We start from the raw sequence: 20,314 nt of genomic DNA on the forward strand, positions 1-20,314 counted from the left end.
GCGGGGAAGTTTTAGTGCGGGAATGTACCGGTGCGGGGTCGTATTAATGCGAATATAATACAAGAATTTACTAAGGGGGGTTATCGGTGCGTGGGAGTATCGGTGGGGGGAGTAACGGTGCTGGGGAGTATCGACATGACACCGGTTAAAAGCTACCTAAAGGCAGACCGGTGGCTCCCGGGCTGAACGTTTACATGGTTTTGTTCCAATTTCAATTCTTTAGAACAAGGTCAGACCTACTTCCAGTTTCGCCTGCATATACCTGCATGGATTGCAGTGTTTTTTTGCTCGACACGCGGATGAATATGTTATTTTAATAAACATTACATCCTGAAAGTGGGAAAAATATGCCACGATCGGTTTATTATCTGCGCCCCTTGATCCAATATTAAAGTTTAGCAGCCAGCACAAATATTTTCAAAAACATACACATTGAAGCCAGGCTACAGTTCAATAATTGTTTTTACAATTTTAGTAAGTTTTTCAATGTTGACGTACTTCTCGACTCTATTCCTGAAGGGCGAGTGGCTGCACAGACAACTAGAACAGAAATATACTTCACTCAGACACTTGAATATATTTTCTATTCGTCACAGATAGAATCTGAGTCAGGAGTATAGCAGAAAAAAGCGCATGCAGTGTGTACCCTTGAAATATATAATTCCTTAAGGAGTCAAACAGTTTGGAAAAATGCCGCCTGATCATGCAAAAAGCCATTTTACGATATTTTATATAATTACATATCTATTATTATTTATACAAATATTCGTATCATTTATATCATGTTTACATTACCAATTTTTTCAAAAGTGCAGATTAAATAGCTGAAGAGCTGAATGTAATGTGAGGTCAGCATGACGTCACAATGTTGGGGCTATGATGTCATTCTGACGTCACAACTTTTAATGTGGTTCTGACGTGGTGACATCAGGATTGCTACCGTCACTCGAGGTCCTACTAGTACTCAAAGATCTGTTTCTATTTGAGGAGGTAGCTGAAACTTGAGGTTTTCCAGATAGTTTTTGGGGACTTTTCACAACAGTTCCTGGTTCTACAGTTATGTTCCATGTTTTGTCATCAAACATGATGCTGTTAACGTCACAAGGCCTGACGTCATAATGAACAGCCCTCCATTTCACTTCCCCGTATGCTGCACAGCTGTTTTCGACGTATAGGAGAAGCGAGAGAGGCTTGTCTTTGTGGAGCTCAATGTTGTGTATTATGGCGTCAAGGACGATGGGAAACTTCCGGTAGCAGTGATAGCAGCGTGCGCGGCTCCCGGACATATCTGAAATAAACGAATAGCTTTAAATTCCAAATTTTTCATTAGGGAACATACTTCTAATGTGATCGAGATACATTTTAACGGAAAATTTCAGTTCAGTAAATCGTCACTTTTAAAATGTATTAATAAAGGCTTCTGGTTTTGGGAAACCTGTCTTTTTTATTTACAAATGGCTTGCTCGGAAGTAATTCACAAGTAACCAAGTTCAATTCTTTCGAGAATAAAATAAACTAGAAAAAATATTAAGGTCATTCAAAATGTACTACATCAATGCCAGGATATGTTTAAAATTTATGAAATAGATACATGTATGTAGAATTTAAAGTCTGTAATATTCAGATAGGCCCCATTCAGAATAGGGGACTTACTAGTCCGAGGGTCAAATATAGCGATCCACAACAAAGCTTGCCGTTTAATCTTATAATAGACACTGAATAGATATTCTGTGGGGAAGTATTCAAGGGCGTCGGCCATATCTGAACCTTAGACTAGTTAGCCCCCTATTCTGAATGGGACCATAGAGACAGCAAACATGCACAGCCCATGCAATGATATTGATGGTACAACCAATACTGTTGTTAGGCAGTCTGACCACACCGCCGACAGCCCGAGACAAAGAGATTATATTTGTTAACTATTGCCGCCATAAACGACAAGAAGAGGCAAAGTATGCTTATGTGATATAAGAGATTTCAGGACCTCTACCCGTTGGTCAGAGGATGGAGAACAACAAGAACGGACATTTGGAGAGATGTCCGAGTTTGACGGTGACACAGTAAGGCCAACTTATATATATTCCTGTAAGATGAACAGCCCTTCTTCGAGGATAATCTCATGAGAGTAGCGTGGACGAAAGTCGGATTTGACAGTGAATCGAACGAATTTGACAAATTTAAGTAACATTAAAGATATATATGTTAGCTTATCGTGACATAAAATCAACAAGCAACTGCAATTTTGCCGGGATGCAGGGACGTGTCTTACATTATAGTCTATAAACTGACAAATGTACATGTATCTTACATTTACTGTTGCGCACACGGCGATACGTGCGTTTGCGCATCACATATTTTCTAATTGTTTTTAATTAGTTATCCATAAATCATGTGAGAGAGTGAATATCAAGAGAGCATAAGCTCTCTATTGGTCAATGAGTTGAGTACTGTTTGCAGTACTCTTCTGTAGGTCGCGTGTTCTCGCCCTAGTCGTCCAGAGAAGCCGGTGCTCTAGGCAGGGCTTACCGCGGCGTGTAGCACTATTGCCAATAAACCATTTTTGATCCCAGCTACATTAACTAGATCTTACTAGGCTTTATTTGTACTGTATGCGCATTGAACATTTATCCATTTATGCAGACGATATAACTATTTAAAACCGATAACATAAGTACGAATTTGTTTTATATTGTAAATATGGTTATTACCTTTCACGTTACATGACATGACACGTGATGAGCACTAATTCCATTTCAAACTTAAACGATCAGCATATATGTTACATACAGGGATGCATTTAAGTTTAAAACAACTAAAATCCAATAAACTATTACTCTCACGCTACTTCCATCATAAAATAATCAGGTTGAACTATAATAAAGATATCTATGGTCATATGTTTCGATCCCCCACCAACATTTCGCACCCCGGACCTTCATCGCCGCCATTAACTGCCACCTGAATCAGACATTCTCTTTTCCATGCTTTTCCATCATATTTAATTCAATACCAGTTAATGGATTCCCGTATACGTGTATGAGTTCCGCAAAAACAATTCCCTGAATAGTTTAACATCACTGTTTTACCTCTAGTTCCCAACAAATGCCTCAAAGTTTCATACTGCGACACCTGCCATATAAATAGCTTCGGCGAGAGTTATTTACAGGTAAACGAACATGAATTAATTTTTTGAAAAAGTGAAATTAATCCTCGATTTCTACGTAATTGTCAGAAATTGTTTTCAAACGTTCAAATGCATATGTAAATCTTCCAGATCTAAGGACAGTAAACATGCACGGCACTACAGTGGCAATGATATTGATGGTTCAGACGGCACTGTTTATGGGCGGTAAGACCTCACCACCGATAAGAAGAGACAAAGTTTGTACGTATGATTTATCTGGAGCAAATTCTCATTGTTTAGAGAAAATTGCACTCTGGTTTGACAAAATGGACTTTAACGATGACGGCCAGTTGAACCCAAATGAGTATTACGCTATGGCAGAGTGGTTAATCATGTCGTCGCCGACCGTGTTTGATGTCATGAACAATGTATGGACTCAGTTGGGATTTGGAGATTATGTGTTCAATATCGACACATTCGTTGACTGTTTTAAATGTCTGTTAGTAGAAATATTTGAAGAATAAGCAACTATCAGCTGGAATAGACGGACGTGTCTGACATCGTATTGGGAACTTTCCAACGTGTATTGTTACCCGACTACTAGTAGGCTACGTTCTGTACATATCCGCATACAAGTGCTACATTCGGTTAAATTTTTAAATTGATTTTAATTTTGTTTTAAGATCCAGAGGGACGAGTTCGCTTATGCATGAAATGATAATCGACCGTGGGTGGGACAATTTCTATGATGTTAATTTTAAGTTAAAACCCGCTTCACACTGGACGGAGTCCTTTCTGCGTCCTTTTTGCGACCATGTAACTGGCATCGACATGGTCTTAGAGAAGAGACACAAGCATCGCTTTGGCTGCAGATTGAATGTACAATGATAAGCAAGTTGTCGGCACAGAAGTAATAGTTTTATTTGCTCTCAAACGGGGCCGTACTACCGGACGCAGAAAGGACGCCGTCCAGTGTGAAGGGGGCTTAAGAGACAAGGTGGACACACTGAAACAAGATGTGGTAAAGCGCATGTCAGCATAAACTCGGCACCGACTATTTAATGGAATGTTCAGAAAATATTTTCACAGATTAACAAGCGCTGGCACCTGGCACTTGTCAATATTTTTTATGTTTTTTTTATGTGCAGGGAACACGGTAAATTATTTATCCCATTTTTAGCTGAGGGTAACATAATTATGTATTATCTTCATATTTTCTTCGTTGAATTTATCATATTATCATTTATCATATCACTACTGTGATTGAATGATGTGATTCTACACGACTAATTGGAATAAATTACATGAGGTATGAATATGTTGTAATTTTCCTTGACATTCATTCCAAACAGCCAATTCTACATGTTACTGCTCTCGGCTGGGAGAACAGCTAGCAACAGATGCACAAATCGGGCTAAGCTCAGCACCTGTGCTATATTTAATCTGGGACATTTGGGACGAAGAAAGTAAAAATATGTAGTTACTATATTTCTTTTTTTTTTTTTTTTTTTATTTTTTTTATTATGGAAAAAAATAATAATAATAAGTAAATAAATAAACACAAATAGAGTATATATATATATGTTCCTTTCATACACGCACACATACCCACGTACGCACAACACTCATACTTGGTCACTGCTAATATGTATATTATCCTTGCATTACACAGTTGTGTTTACAAAAATAGACTAATTAGTTGTCTGTCCATTTCACTCAAATATAGTAACTTCATCTCTAAGTGCCTGCTGATTAACAAAACAAAATTAAATAAAATATAATAGAAAACTTAAACCCAAAAGATAAAGAAAGGGATGCTACTGCTATTCCCCTTCAACAAAAAGTGGTAACCATTGTGCCCATTGTTTAACAAAGTTGTCATATGTGCAAGATCCATGACGCAAAGCAATATTTTTTTCAACATGATACATAAATTTTATGTAACCCAAAAGACCTTGAAAGCTTGGGGTCTTTTTTTGTTTCAGGCACTTGTAAATATATAGTTTTCCAAACATAATAAGTAAATTAAAAATTTTACTTTCCGTTGTGCATTTTATTCCAAACAAGATTTTATAGTCATCGAGATCCAAATTGACATTAGTTTTTTCGAGTATATGGTCTTGAAACTTATTCCAAAGAGGACGCACACTATTACACTGTATAAACACATGAAGGAGATCTTCACGGTCTCTTTTACAAAAGCCACATATGTCATTATCCTGAATGCCAATCTTTTTCAAATAAGCACCCAAAGGGAGTATCCTATGTATTATTCTAAACTGAAGCCATTGTAACGTTGTATCTCGAGAAGTTCCAAAACAAGTCTCAAAAATTTCTTCCGTTTTTAAGCGAGCGTCCCCGTTATTGAATAGTTTTTGGTTCCATGTACAGACACCAGTGGGAATAATATTTTTCTTATTTAGGACATTATATACATATCTGTTTCCTTTTTCATTTAGCATAAGCCCCTTGAAATGAAACGGGTAGTAAGGGGTGACTGTAATAGCCACCTTTTCCTTATCAAATTGTCTTAGAAAAACCTTAACTGCACTGTACATGCTATTAAACTGCATAGTTTGGACTCTCAAATTGAATTTTTGTTCAAGCACATTCTTTTTCATTAAATTTCCCTGATTGTCCAACATATCTCCAAGAACTTTTATTCCTTGTTTGTACCAGGAAGGGATAAACACCGAAGCGTTGTTAATCTTAATTTCAGTATTATACCAAAGAGGTATTGCGCCTGGGTCACTTGCCCATTCCCTTAACATTTGGACTTTCATAAAGTAAGCCCAAGCTATCAGAGTATCCTGCCAAAATTTGTTTTGGATACGTTCTGCTAACTTCCTGACATAATCATCACCAAAGTCGAGCAGGTTCTGGATTAACTTTTTTCCTAATATGGATTCTAATATATTAGTCCAAATCTGTTTCCTAGAAATTAGTCTTTTCAACCAAGAACATTTTAATGATGTAATAAAACATTTTATGTCAATCATTTTAAGGCCACCAGCGTTGTGATTTTGAGAGGCTACGTCCCTTTTAATTCTATCACATTTTGACCCCCATACAAAATTATAAAACTCAGTCTCAAGCGATTTAATAAATCCGTTGTTTGGGTTGGGTAGGGAGATAAATAGATGGGTAAGTTTGGAAATTAATAACGATTTTACAATCGTGGTTTTACCTATTGGGCTAAGGATGCGTTTTTTCCATTGTTTAATCTGACTTTGTACTTTTGTCATTTGCTTTTGATAATTCAGATCAATCATGTCACTTAACTCTACTGAAAAAGTTATGCCTAACAGCTCAAATATTTGTACCCCCCAATAAAGTTTCCATCTGGAATGATGGTACACATCTTTACTATATTTTTTGGAACCTATCCATATTACTTTAGTTTTTGAGGCATTGATGTGTAGTCCAGATAATTTTGCAAAGTATTCAAGGGTTTCCAGGGAATTGAATAAAGATTCTTTCGATCCATCTAATGTAAGTGAAGTGTCATCTGCATATTGTAAAATCTTATTCTCGATTCCATTAATTGTTATTCCTTTTATAGATGTGTTGCTCTTTATCAGTATTGACAGCATTTCAGCACTCAATATAAATAAATAAGGGGCTACTGGGTCACCTTGTCGACAACCTCTTTGGATAGAAAACGGTTTCGACAGGAAACCACATTGTAGAACGGATGCTGTAATGTTAGTGTTTAGTATGTTTACCCATGTTATTAGATTTCTGCCAAAGCCGAAGATGTTAAGAGCTTTATAGATGAAGGACCAAGCTAAGGAATCAAAAGCTTTTTCGAAGTCAATCAACATTAGAAGGCCAGGAATCTGTCTATTCTCAGTATAGTCCATCAGATCATATATTGCTCGTATGTTATCACCCAAGTATCTACCGGGTATGAAACCCGACTGCGATGGAGGTATGAGAGAATTCAGAGTGCGTTTTATTCGTCCACAGATACATCCAGAAATAATCTTATAAAATACATTCAGGAGTGTAATCGGCCTCCAGTTTTTCATGTCTTTTCTTGATTTTTCTCCTTTTGGGAGACATACAATGATTCCGAGTCTTTGTGAGATAGGCAACATTTTTTAAAAAAAAATATCATTTATAGCTCTTTTGATAAAGTACTTGAGATCATTCCAAAAAAATTTGTAGAACTCGGCTGAAAAGCCATCACTTCCTGGGGACTTGTTATTCTTCATTGATTTAATAACACTTAGGATTTCAGTTAATGTAAATTCTTGATCTAATTCGTGAGCAGTAACATTGTCCAATTTATTAAAGGAATACGGTTCTAGTACATTACTGAGGTCTACGTCATCTATTTCATTTTCTTTGCTTGAATACAAATTTTCATAGAAAAGCTTCACCTCCTTAAGGATTTCTGACTGTTCGTAGACTGTTCCTTTTCCATCTATATCTAGCACCTGAATAGTTTTATTCAGAAAGTTTCTGGACTCTAAACCACAAAAATATTGCGTCGGTTTCTCCCCCTCGTCAACCCATTGTGCGCGTGATCTTATCATGCTTCCCCGTAGTTTCCCTTTCCTTAATGTTTCTAGTGATTGTATTTTTTCTTCCAAGATGCCATTATGTACTAAATTTCCTGCGTCATTGTCATCTTTAAGTTTTTGTATCTCATCAATAAGTTCCTTTTCCTTCTTATTCTTATCTTTTTTCTTAGCACTAGCATGTGATATAGTTACCCCCCTTATTTCCATTAGTAGTACTTCCAAAAATAGGCTATCGGATATGGATAATTGCAGGTCTTCTTCTGGAATACAATCAATTATGGATACTTTATACAAGATATTGGCATATTGATTTTTTATTCTTTTAATGGTTAGTTTTACTTTGTCAACAAACTCTCTGTCGGTTAGAAGAGAACAATTGAATTTCCACAGACCGGGTCCCCTAACGAAATCATTAAATTTTAATTCTAAGACAACTGACGAGTGATCTGATTTGTAACCCGCTTTAATTGAGATATCCGTGACAAGATTTGAGAGGTTATTTGATATTAGTATATAATCAAGCCTACCATGTTTAACTGGGTTCTTTTTGTGCCATGTGTATGCTCTTTTGGAAGGATTTATAACTCTGTAGTAATCTACCAGATCCAATTCATCCATAGTTTCAATTAATTTTTTTCTAGCTCTTGGGTTATTATTCCTATTGTAATTAAAAGTATCTAAAATTGGATCCATTGCGATATTAAGATCTCCACACACTATAATGTTTGTATTTGCAAATTCAAGTATGGATTCCCTAACCTTATCAAAGAATTCTGGATAATCCTCATTTGGACCATAAATGTTTAATAGCGTGACTCGACAGTCATTAATAGTTAAGTCTACAACGAGTAAGTTACCTTTATCATCTTGTGTTTTTTTATGCACAACTAACTCAAAATTGTTGTTAAAAAGAATTGCAACTCCCCTACAATTTGAGCGGTATGAATTAAAGATACAAGTATAGCCCCATTGTGTTTCAATATAGGGCTCTAGCTTTGTTGTGAAGTGCGTATCCTGAAGACATATCACTGAATATTTTCTCCCTTTATAATAATTCAAAACGTCTTTTCTCTTCTCTGGGTTACTTAGTCCTTGACAATTTACTGTGGCGATTTTAATCATTTGGAGTGGAAGGAAAAAATATAAGAAGCTGATTTTCTAACCTAACCTGTGGCTTTCCACTTATCATGTTGTCCTTGAAAGTCACGGTGTTACCAATGACGACGGCAGACACAAATAACAGTTATAGTATGTGCAGACACATCTGTGTCTGTACAAAGAACAGCAAGTGTAATGCAGGAGCCACACACACCAAAAGTTATACACATGTTCTCCTCCCACACAGACAACATCCATCCTCGCGATCTCATTCACACTAGTACTTCCTATTTCTATAGTCTTAAGTAGCTTGTCTTTCCTCAGGTATTCACACACATCATCCACGGATTCACTGACAAAAGATTTCCACACTGATGCGCTGAGAACAACTGATGCGCAGAGAGCAATATACATGAATAGAATTTCATAATTGTGTGCTCTTGTGCCAAGCATTTACTCTCTAATAATACCACTTCGGCAAACATTTAGTCTATGTGATTAGACATGAAGCACACCTTTTCTCTGTATTTGTCGTGGATGTAGAAAACATTATAATAGCAATAAGGATAATACTAAAGATAATTGGAAATAAAACAGAATTCCTTATTTACATCCTATATGCCTAATTACCACTTTTTACGTTACATGTATGATTTCTATGTATTAAATCTACAGAGATCCTAATTATATATTACTTTTTTTGCACTATTCTGTACAAATTAAGACATGAGATGTATCGTTTCAATCAATTTTGCTTGCATCAACATTATAGTGTTAAGGTTTTAGTGACGAATTTTTGTTCCAATGTCGTCCCCGATGTCGAATTTTTTCTTGCCTTCCTTGCCGTTAATCTTGGCATATATACTGCCATTAAAATACCACGCACTTTCACATTCCGGATGGTCATTCAGCAATTTAAGTAGATCCTTGTTTTCTTTTGTAACATCGTCTGCTAGCCTCAGGGCTCTGTCGGACCTTTTTAGCACACCCCTTTTGCGCATGATACGGGATTTTATCTCTGTGTTTTTTAACTTTAAGATGATCGGCCTGGGTTCCCCTGGTTTGCCGGGAATCCTGTGCACTGCCACAATATCATCGCCTTTCACCTCTTCCTGTATCTTCTCTTTTAATGTTTTAATTACTAGGGCAGAAGTTGTCTGATCGCCCGATTCAGACTCCGGGATGCCATATATTTTTATATTGTTTTTTCGGCTGTATTGTTCATTATGGTTGGCTTTTATCATTGCCGACGAAGCTACCTTGGCTGCCTCTTTCATCGCTCTGTTCATTTTGTCGATGCGTTGGTCATTTTCTCGTAATGTTTGTCTCAAATTATGATTCTCCAGCTCTAGTCCGTCAAGTTTGTCTTGTAGAACTCCTATTTTCCTTTTATTTTCCTCATTTTCTATTTTACTACTTTCTCTGATTTCGTCAATTTTTATTTCCAGGTTCTGTAACTTAGCATTCATTTCTTTGACTGTTTCGCCCACAACTGTTTTAATAATTTCACTAAGGTCCTCCTTCTTAACGGTTTGCTTTATTTCATATTCAATCTCCTCCAGTTTCGTCATGAGGGATACCGATTCATCACCGCTGACAAAAGAGAGTTCACCGCTGGTGTTTGAGATTTCACAATGTAGCCTTTTAGGTGCCTGCGTAATTTCAGGGGAGTCATTGCGTTCTATTATTTCTTCTTTGCTATTTTTATTGGACATTTTTGTCCCCTTTGTTTGCTTAGATTCTTTAGTATTTGCACTGAAATATTTTGACTTTGTCCCTCGGGTACTCATAGTCACTGTTCTCTGCTATATACGGGGATGAAAAGAATAGGAGAGATGCTTATTGCCTTTGTTATTGGCCTAATTTGACCATGCATGAATTCGCAGTCTAAGGATGGGGTGTGTTCATTGATAGCTCTTTATATGTCAGTGCATAGTCCAATACGTGTTGACAACTGTTCAGGTCCACGTATGCATATACTGTATACGTATATATGTTATAAATGTATTTTTCCAAAGGTATATAATTTTTAGCAATATTAAGCGCGCGGTGTATCTGTTGTTCGCTGTCCGGAATGTTCGACGCAATCTTTTAGTAATTGAATATTTTCATAAGTTCTTTGTAACACTCACCTCCCTCGTAGCGACGTAACGTAATGTCCCGATCAAGGAGTGATGAGAAAAAAACTTTCAAAAAGACCCACGCAGAGAACATTGAGTGCTAAACTCTTTCTTAGCTTTTTCTTCAATAGTTCATAGTGCATTTTATAAAAATTTCGGTGGCAAAGTATACAGACTTACTGCCTGTTGCCGAGAGTTTTCTCAGAGCTCACGCACAGTCCTCATCACACACCGCCATCTTGTCCCAAACCCTAGTTACTATATTTCTAAGTGCACTGTATGTGTCAGAGACAAAATGTCAGGGTTATAAACGAACTTTACGTATTTCCGTCCTGTGAATTCACCCCCCCCCCCCTTTAAATCTGTACATATGGAACTTAATGTAAGTATTTATATCAAAATCGCACAAATAGCCTCCGCCTCACACTATTATCCGTTCATCTCTACCGTCAGACTTTTCAGCTGACAGCTGGAAGAACTGCTCAGCGAGATGAAATTATGGAATGAAAACCAGTTGGGAAAGATCGACCCCCCCCCCAGCCACCCAACCCCTCACGGATCAACTTGTTTGAAAGTCACCGTGAAATTTATTCAACGCCGTTAACTGCCACCTGCATCAAATTCTCTCTCTCTCTCTCTTGGTTTCATATTTTAAATATTAAAATATCTACTACCTCAATACCATGCAGTAAACTGAAGCCCGCATTCTAATATAATGGCTACAGAATCATAAAAAAATGTTTTATTTGCTTTCACTTTACAAACTTTTCAGCAGCTGTATTTACAGGTAACCACTTCCATTTCTGTCGCTACAAAAATTAATTCAGAAAATGCTGAAGTTATTCAAAATTGACTGCGTCAATGCCAGAAAGCAAACTGTTTTTTACAAAAGTTCAAAGAGTTCAGGCAAATATATCACAATTCGACCGTGGGTGTTTTTTTTTAGTTCAGTTTTATTAGAGAGAAGATCGGAACTTTGTGACACAGTCGGGAAGCACAGCATTTGATAAAACACCAGTCAGAATTAACTCAGCAAAGACCACAAAGATCCACATGTAGTGGCGCTGGTCTCTGGCACCTACACACACTGGACAATAGAAGTGTCACCCCTACTGAACCAATACTATGCGGGAGATAAATGACTGTGGAATGATATGCTCCTGGTATCATTTTATTAACATCAAATTTCACAAAAAATCACAAAATGAGAACAAAATATACATTCTACCAAAATATGCAGTTTCAAGTCCAAAATTAGTAATTAGTGCCATAGCCACGTGACCTAATAATAGGTGCCAGTCTACGAGGCAAGGATTCATTTAATTGTCTAATGCGTTCAGGGCTTATGCTGGCCCACGCATGAAACACTGAATATAACAGAGTTTCTCTGCTGGTAAGACGGGCATTTGTGAGAAGTTTTGACATATCATTCCACACAATTTCTATTATGTTTGCATCCGGACTGTGGGCAGGTCACATCACCCTGCGAATGTCCTGTTGGTCAAACCAATCATCAACTGCTCTGGGCCTGTGACAAGGAGCATTGTCATCCTGGTGCACAAATGGATAAATCCTGTCACCAAACATGTTATAGATAGTAATAGATGGTAGCAAGCCTGACTCCAAAACATCGATATATTTCTAGTGATTCATGTTTCCATCAACCACTATCAATTCGCCCACGCCATGGATGCTGATGCAGCCCCACACCATGATAAATATGCTGCTCCTGGTTCGAAAATTCAGTGCATGTGGTTCAAATGCTTTACCAGCAGTTCGCCAGCATCGTACCCGTCTGTCATCAGAGGTCAGACCAAAGCGACACTCATCAAAAAAATATATATAGGACCAATTGTCATGGACTGTCCAGTTCCAGATCCTGTTGACCCTAGTTCACTCTACGTTGCCTGTTTTGTATCGATATAAGAGGTTTCAGACTTGCTACCCTGCTGTACACTCTCTGAGCATGTAACCGACGCCTAGCAATTTTCACAGACACGTTCTTATGTGTGAAATTGTTCCACTGTGTTGTCAACTCGGGAGGAAAGAGAGCAACTAACCAAAGCTGTAAAAACAACTGCAAGCAAGATTATCGGGCAGGATCTACCCAAGCTGGCTCATATTTTTGAAGACAGAATGGAGAAAAGAACCGTCAACACCATGGAAGAATATTTTCATCCTGCATCATCACTTTTACGTTTTTACAAAGCCAATAGTAGACTTTTAACTTTTATAGGCAGTAAACGCTTTTTAAACAGCTTTTATCCAAATGCAGTGACGCATTTTAATTTGATCTCAAAACCAAATTCTTAATTTATCTATTGGATTAATTTTACTCTGTATATTATCAAACTTGCTCCAAAAGGAAAACGATTTCCGATTTTTATAATTGGCTAAATAAACTCTTATCTTATCTTATCTTATCTTATCTTATCTTATCTTATAGTAGTCTGTTACAAAAGTTTGTATATTATTGTAGGAGCCCCTGATGTCACAGGGTATACGTAGGTAAAAACAACTATCCAATATGCAAACAAGGGTATTATAGCAGCTTCTCGTGACTACGCAATTTTTTTCGTTCTTTTTATTTATCACTTCTAATTTGTTAAATTATGAGACAGCAATGACTGTTGGGGGTTAATGTCGGAGTCTTATGTTTAATAAAAAAAAACATGTAGGCCTACGTGTTTCCTCGTGGATTTTTTTTTTTTTTTTGTTATAGAAATGAAAATGTGAACGTGGGAATGGGAATGGGAACGAAGGTACATTTTGAGTTATAAATAGGAAATGTCATGTCTGAGAGTCCCCTGACAAAGTCTCCCTCAGTTACTTTGAATGTGACAGCCCCGTCCTAGATTTTGAACCACAATAACATCATGCTCCCCATAACCTACATGTATATGTATATAACGGAGCATGCATGGACTCCCAGGCTCTTTAAACCGGTTTAATATCCAATTTGAATGTGGTTGATTCTTCGTTTTCCTATTCGTTGCTTTAATCAAAACACTCAATATCTGAGGATAGGTCAGTGAAACTCCTAATTCCATAGAGGGCTTAAATCAGGTCCGCAGACAAATCGATACATTTTATAAAATCTGTTTTGAGGGATATTCTTTTCTAAATCAGAGCCATTAAAACTTATAGCTCAGGACAATTAAATTGATTTGATCTAAATTTATCGAAACGGTGGCCTAACAGTCTATTTATGGAAAACGCTCATTTTTGTTGCTCCATATGTATACTAGTTCCTACGAATATGCAATAACCTTACCGTGTTTATCCTGTTGTTCTGTTTTCCTTTTGGGTAATCCAAGACGATTTCTTTAAACTGCATACGTAGATTTTTAAACTAGGGCATTCTTTAACTGATCACATGCAGAAACTAACCCGTCTCTCCACGAATAACAACAGGTTGTTGTTTTACACCCAACACAAGTAATTACAGAGTGTTATAGTTTGTTGTAGGAGGTCGTAAGGTTACAGGTGGTAACTATACCGCTCCCAGGGTTCAATCAGAGTGGCGCATGGCTCATTGTAAGGTGTGGTTACAAGAGAGTAATTTGGATCGGAATTCTGTCCACCTTTTGTCGTCTGACTACGGGATGACAGACCGGTCGCAGTTTCCTTGTATTGTGGTTGGCTGATGGTGCGATGAAGACCTATCACCGGTCCAAAACAATCCTCGATTGAACTTATTTTTACATTTACACTCACCTTTTGTCTGTAGTGCTGCCTATTGGATATACCGGTTGAATCCACAATTCTAAAATTGCATTCAAAGTTCAGCATTTCATAACACAACTCCTCTACCAGACTGTTTCTGTGGGAATTCTTGAGCCCAGGCCAAATTTTAACAACTTGAGTAGCAAAAACTGTGTCAATAGAAAATTGTCGACGCAGAGTGAGAGTGCTGCTGAGGTAGCAAAATGTGAGAGGAATGATGGAAAAACATACGCGATAGAGGAATCTGGGTCAAGTAAAAAAAAATTGGAGACAGAAATAACCAAATGAACGGGGTGCTAGAATAAGTAGGCAAAGATTGGCCGCAGGCCCGTTCACACTGTTTTAAGGTGGATAAATCCTGATACTATGAGCGGAGGTAATTTCCATTCACCCTTTTAATATACAGAGTCATTTTATCATTGACCTCTATACAAACAGCTATATACAACCACCACCAGTGCGGCAGGAATGGAAGTCCGGGGTCCCACATAATTGGTACAGGTTAGGAATAGTCGGATTATTGGGGTTAGTACATGGGGCTAACGACACCTCTATATATAAGTAATGGGGAATGGACTACTGTTCTTAGCGGACTACCATCCCTGTTACACCGGTCTGTCTGACCGCATTGTGAACGCCGTTGAATTATGCGGTTAACGTGAATAAATCATACTCCCATGAAATAGCGCGGAAAATGGGGCGCGCTGAGTGGTAATTGAGTGTAGACGCATTGGTTGCTAAGAAGCCACGTGCCGCGCAGTACACTTACGACGCGCCTTTAGAGCAACGTCAAGGGTTGGATAGTGCATTAAGGGCTGGGGGAGGCAATGGGAATGGTTAACAAAAATGCAAAAGAAACTACGAACGAAAGGAGAAAGGAGAAAGACCGCAATTAAGAATGTGAATCCACAGGAAGAGTGCTTAATCTTAATTAAACTACATGGAAAATAACAATTAATTTTCATTGTCGCGATGTAGCGTTTTTCAAATTGATTGCATTAGCAAAGTGCGTAATAGATGTATTTTCTCCCTAAAAATTAATTAATTAATTAATTAATTAATTAATTACTTTAGATTTATTCATTTGTTTATTTCTTATATATTTTGAAGTTGTGTAATACATGTACCATTCGCCTTATTCATATAGACCATAATCCTTTGCGCGCAACAGGAGTTCCGGTATTTTTTCCCCATATCAAATCTATAGACGCTCGAATAAAATGCCGCACAGGTAAGTGAAAAATGATAATTTAATTTAAAAATCTGACCGTCTTCCGAAAGACCCAGAAGACGGCCTAAATCCGCCCCTGACTGTATACTTTAGCATTTTACTTTTTGACAAATGTTTTTATCTCAAAAAGAGGGGAAAAAACATCGATGCATATTAGCAACAAGAATACATATGCCAATGTCTAGGCCACGGTAAATTGCATTTTTCAGAGAGAAGACAAAAACGAACTATTTCATTTCTTTCACATCTCTTTGACCAATGTTATGTTATTTTGGTTTAAATATACAAACCCCATGCATATGTTATACCATTTAGAAATGGAAACAATATAATATCTGAAGATGGTACCATTAATTCACAATATAAACATTTGTAATGACTTGCAACCCCGGGACCCCGGATTATCCCCATGACAACCATTCCTGTCGCAACCATACTTACATCTATTGCGTTAGTTGAGAAATGGGATGTGTTTACAAACCAAGAGACAATAGCATGATACAATCAAATAGTGAAATATGATCTGTTCTCAGCTACACTGTATATGTATCATTTACATGTACCGTACATTAACCCCTCACTCCATACTTTAAATTGGTTTCGGGGGTATTTTAAGTGTTAAAATTCAAATCATTGGGAGGAATACAGTGTCCATCTATAAACCACTTGGCCAGTTGTCCCGGCGGGTACCATGTCACCGGTTCACTGGGGTCGTTTAATTTGGCACATAAATCACAGTATACATCTGCTTTTGGGAACAGTCCAACATACTGGTTCTTCCACTCTAAATATTTAACATATGCCTTGACATTGCCGTCCAGGTATTTCAGATAGTCTGCTAAATCTTTAGGAGATTTAAAATCGTTCGTATTGATGTGCCACTCGGGTTTTATTCCAGCCCTTGAATAATTTGCCGGACCTCTCGTTACCGTTACAATGTCTCGATCAAACATTTTCCAAAATTTCTCTGTGACGTAATCAGTTGAGATACTATTCTCGAAGGACAGGTAAAACTTGTAGTCATTGCTAATGTTGTCCAAACATTTTTCATTGTCGCGTTTTGAACACTTAAAGGGGCCACACGCACCGTACACATCAACTGAGATGTATTTCTTAAGTTCTGAGACATATCTTTCTCGTTGACCCCGTGTCCCACAGTCGCTGACCATCCAGGCCACCTTTTTAGTTTTCTTGAGCGCAATTTTGGTGAAATTTTTAGTAATAGGGGTCGATCGTTTCTTGGCGTAACCATATGGAAGAAAAAAGGTCGAGTCTCTCCGAAATGAGATGGTCCAGTTAAACATCCCTGCCCAAACACCTCCGCTTTCTGCGGCTTCGGTGTAACACGAGCTCTCGTGGGTTACCCATATCCAGCGTTGATGGGGCAATTTTTGGGGTTTGCTTCCCAAACTTCTGCCTATAAAAACAATAGCGTCACTTTTATCAGCTAAAGACTTTTTCTCAGTGTATATACAGTTATCTACTTTGCAGCCAATGGATTTAAAGACCGGCTTGGCGTAGTCTCTGAGGTGCATGAAGTCCCACCCCGGCACGGGACGCCAGGACAGAATCACCTTAGGCTTGTTGGGCGTGGCGGAGATGACTGCCGCAAGAGAATACGTAGTGGTTTCTCTTTCCTGTAATCGACTTTTTGCCACAGCTTTTGGGTAGGGAATCGACACCCGTATTTTCGTATAAAAGTCGGATAATTTCACAAAGCTGAGTAAAGCGGAAATGGCAAAAGCGGTAATGATGGTGTAGGTCAGGATTCTGCACGCTGTTTTGGAACTGCATGGGACGTATTTTGTAGTCTTTAAATAGGCTGTGATGCCAGATATGTCTCCCATACTTAATACTTATAGGGCTGATTCTCTAAGGCGCCAGATATCCAATTTTTATCCCGGTGTTGTTGAAGTATCTGAAAATGAAATATATGTACATGTATTTTGTGGTAAATGTGAACTTCAAAAACATTTTGACCTATTATCTAGGACTGTGCAATGTGTTAGAATAGTCACTGATAAAATCAATTTCAACAATAGATATTGCTCATTTAAACAATCTTTATAAATTAGATGGTGAAGATGTAAGACAGACTTTGAGCGTCTGTGTATGTGTGCTCCTGATAGTTCCACGTTTTATATATTAGCTAATGCGTGGAAAACCATGACAATATACTCGTAAATGAGCAAAAATATTCATTAGCTCGGTACTTGAATATATACAAATCGTAAGTATTTGACATATACTGGAGATTTGTCCTCACCGTCTGTTAGCTCAAATCCTGTCAGAGATGATATATTAATAACTGATCTATGAATGGCATAATAAAAATATTCTGAAACAGTGAATAGGAAAACGAACAGAGAGTAGCCGATATGGTATTTTCATTCTAATATTCATACTAGTTTAAAAAAAGAATATATTTTATTAATCCTTGCACGAAGCGCAGCACGGAAAAGGTGTGTGGAATTTTTCTGATGAATTTTAGGGAAATTCTAGCCCCCCAAACCCCTTCCAAGTCCACTAAAGTTGGTTAATTGTCGGTGCCCAGTTGCATGTATGCTTTCTCCCTCCCCCAGGCACTGAGCATGTCAGGAAAGACACCGTGAGCATGTGATCATGATCCAGTTGAATACGACAAACCTGATATATTCCCCAACATTTAACCACGATGGGCGGATCTAACACGTAGTAGGCCTATAGAAGTTGTAAAACTCATTATGAAATTGAGATCTTTAATTGCGTTTTTAACTTTTATCATTTTATTGATTGCTTCGTGTTGCACCATCTTAGATGTTCGACATTACCATCAAAATAATGAATTTACTAACGGCACAGGCCTTGGCAATTGCAGTATCTAAACATAGAATAATATTATTTATAGTTCTGTTTAAAGGAATTACCTGTAATAGTCAAATATCCGGTTGACTTTTCTGTCGTCGAATTTTTAAGTCTACTGAAAAGCAGAAGATTCTAATTCCACCCAGATGCTAAATATTTCTTCATATTAACAATGTAGTAAGCTGTAGGAACTGTCCACATTGATGTATAGCATAAAACCACCTACAGAGTAAAAGTAGCAAGTATTAATAACAATAAATGTAGTCTTAGTCGTTTCTTATATTTTAAAATATTTAAAAATACGAAACGACACGCGAATAAACAGTCAAAAGACAAAAAGGAGAAGAAGAAGAAAAACAAAAACAAAAAGTAATCACCCTTAAACCCAGTACAGCATTGGAACGATTATAATTAATTTTGTATATCACAGGGGATACTCACATGCGAAAATGAGCCAGCATCACCAGCATACACTTTACTTTAGATCCGGTGGTTTTATACAAAGAAATCGTAGTGTCTCTGGCCATTCCCGTTTTACATATATACAGTCTCAAATTTCACTTCCTCAGTGTGGTCATCAGTGCTATTGCAAACACGCTGTATGTACATTGTACCATCATGGCGACATGACGATGTTTGGATATAACTTTGTACCTGGGGTTGAATCCTGAGCCAAGAAATAAATCATAAATATAGTCATAAATCACGTAAGCGCCTTTGCAATCTTTGAAAGGTGTTTTAACCTGGGGCATATCGTTACTTTAGTAATTTTGGTTTCGGGAGGAAGCGCTAGTATTTATGTTCTGACTGACTGTGCGCAGCGAGCGTGACCATGTAATTATATATAAAAACGTACTACGAAAAACTAAGATTACGTCATAACATCCGTCTGAAAGCTTAACCGGGGCGTACCCAAGTCTTGAACATGTAGCTGTCGACTGGCGGCCGGGGCTGGGCTGGGAGGAAGGGGGAGTCTGATTAATAAGCAATATTGCTTCGTTATCAACCGTTATCTCCCATTATCAGGTTTATTCCATGTAAGTTTCAACAGACAGATTTCAATCTTACCTGCCTCAATATATATATATATATATATATATATATATATATATATATATATATATGATTTCGGAGATTTTTCTTTAATTCCTCAGGCTAACACGAAAATGACGTCACACGAATCTCAGACATACGTAAATGTGAACTTTTTGGATGTGGAAAATGTCTTTTTGATGAGTTATTCTATATAATACCGAAAGTTATGATAAAGACGGTCTTCGCTTGAACCTCCTCTGTCCTAACTAGCGTATCCATTAGCTTGTGCAGTGCGGTGCGGTGTGCTCACTGTCAAGTCCGATGTTGTAGATCTCTCCCATCTTCCCTTTGTGAAGAATGAGGTCCAAGCCTATTGTATACACCATAAGTCAGTCATATAGGAAATGTTGCGCACCCATCAAACATGATCGTAGACTACATGACAGGATGGCACTGGTTTTACCGTAAAACTGGAATGTATTTTGATTGTGATATCGGAGTTTTAAAACTGCAACAGCAGCAGGTGAATGTGGCAGAGAAGACAGCACAGATGTGTGGCGGAGGGACGCAGCAGAGAAATGTGGCTGAGAAGACACAGAAAAGTGCG

At 37.7% G+C, this 20,314-nt stretch overlaps 1 protein-coding gene and 1 long non-coding RNA gene across 6 annotated transcripts; both read right to left on the minus strand.

Moving 5' to 3' along the window:
• Positions 1–337: 337 nt before the first annotated feature.
• Positions 338–14,373, minus strand: LOC147761619 (uncharacterized). Its single transcript, XR_015334759.1, has 2 exons — positions 14,146–14,373; positions 338–1,288 (listed from the first exon to the last, which is right to left on the minus strand). It is a non-coding gene; the product is annotated as an uncharacterized LOC147761619 (long non-coding RNA).
• A 1,685-nt stretch (positions 14,374–16,058) lies between these two features.
• Positions 16,059–19,392, minus strand: LOC106172080 (core alpha-(1,3)-fucosyltransferase-like). Of its 5 annotated transcripts, XM_087013841.1 has the most exons (4): positions 19,114–19,392; positions 18,735–18,894; positions 18,095–18,166; positions 16,059–17,746 (listed from the first exon to the last, which is right to left on the minus strand). In XM_087013841.1, the coding sequence occupies exon 4, from the start codon at positions 17,673–17,675 to the stop codon at positions 16,440–16,442; it is 1,236 nt and encodes a 411-aa protein (XP_086869967.1). In that variant the 5' UTR covers positions 17,676–17,746; positions 18,095–18,166; positions 18,735–18,894; positions 19,114–19,392; the 3' UTR covers positions 16,059–16,439. The 5 variants fall into 5 exon arrangements, with proteins under 5 accessions (XP_086869967.1, XP_086869966.1, XP_086869968.1 ...); XM_087013840.1 differs by lacking the exon at positions 18,095–18,166 and having other exon boundaries at positions 18,735–18,787; XM_087013842.1 differs by lacking the exon at positions 18,095–18,166 and having other exon boundaries at positions 18,789–18,894.
• Between the last annotated feature and the right edge of the window lie 922 nt (positions 19,393–20,314).

This window comes from Lingula anatina, chromosome 5 (assembly GCF_051362555.1).
Source record: "Lingula anatina isolate TDL-2025a chromosome 5, LinAna3.0, whole genome shotgun sequence".
Classification (NCBI taxonomy): Eukaryota; Metazoa; Brachiopoda; class Lingulata; order Lingulida; family Lingulidae; genus Lingula; species Lingula anatina.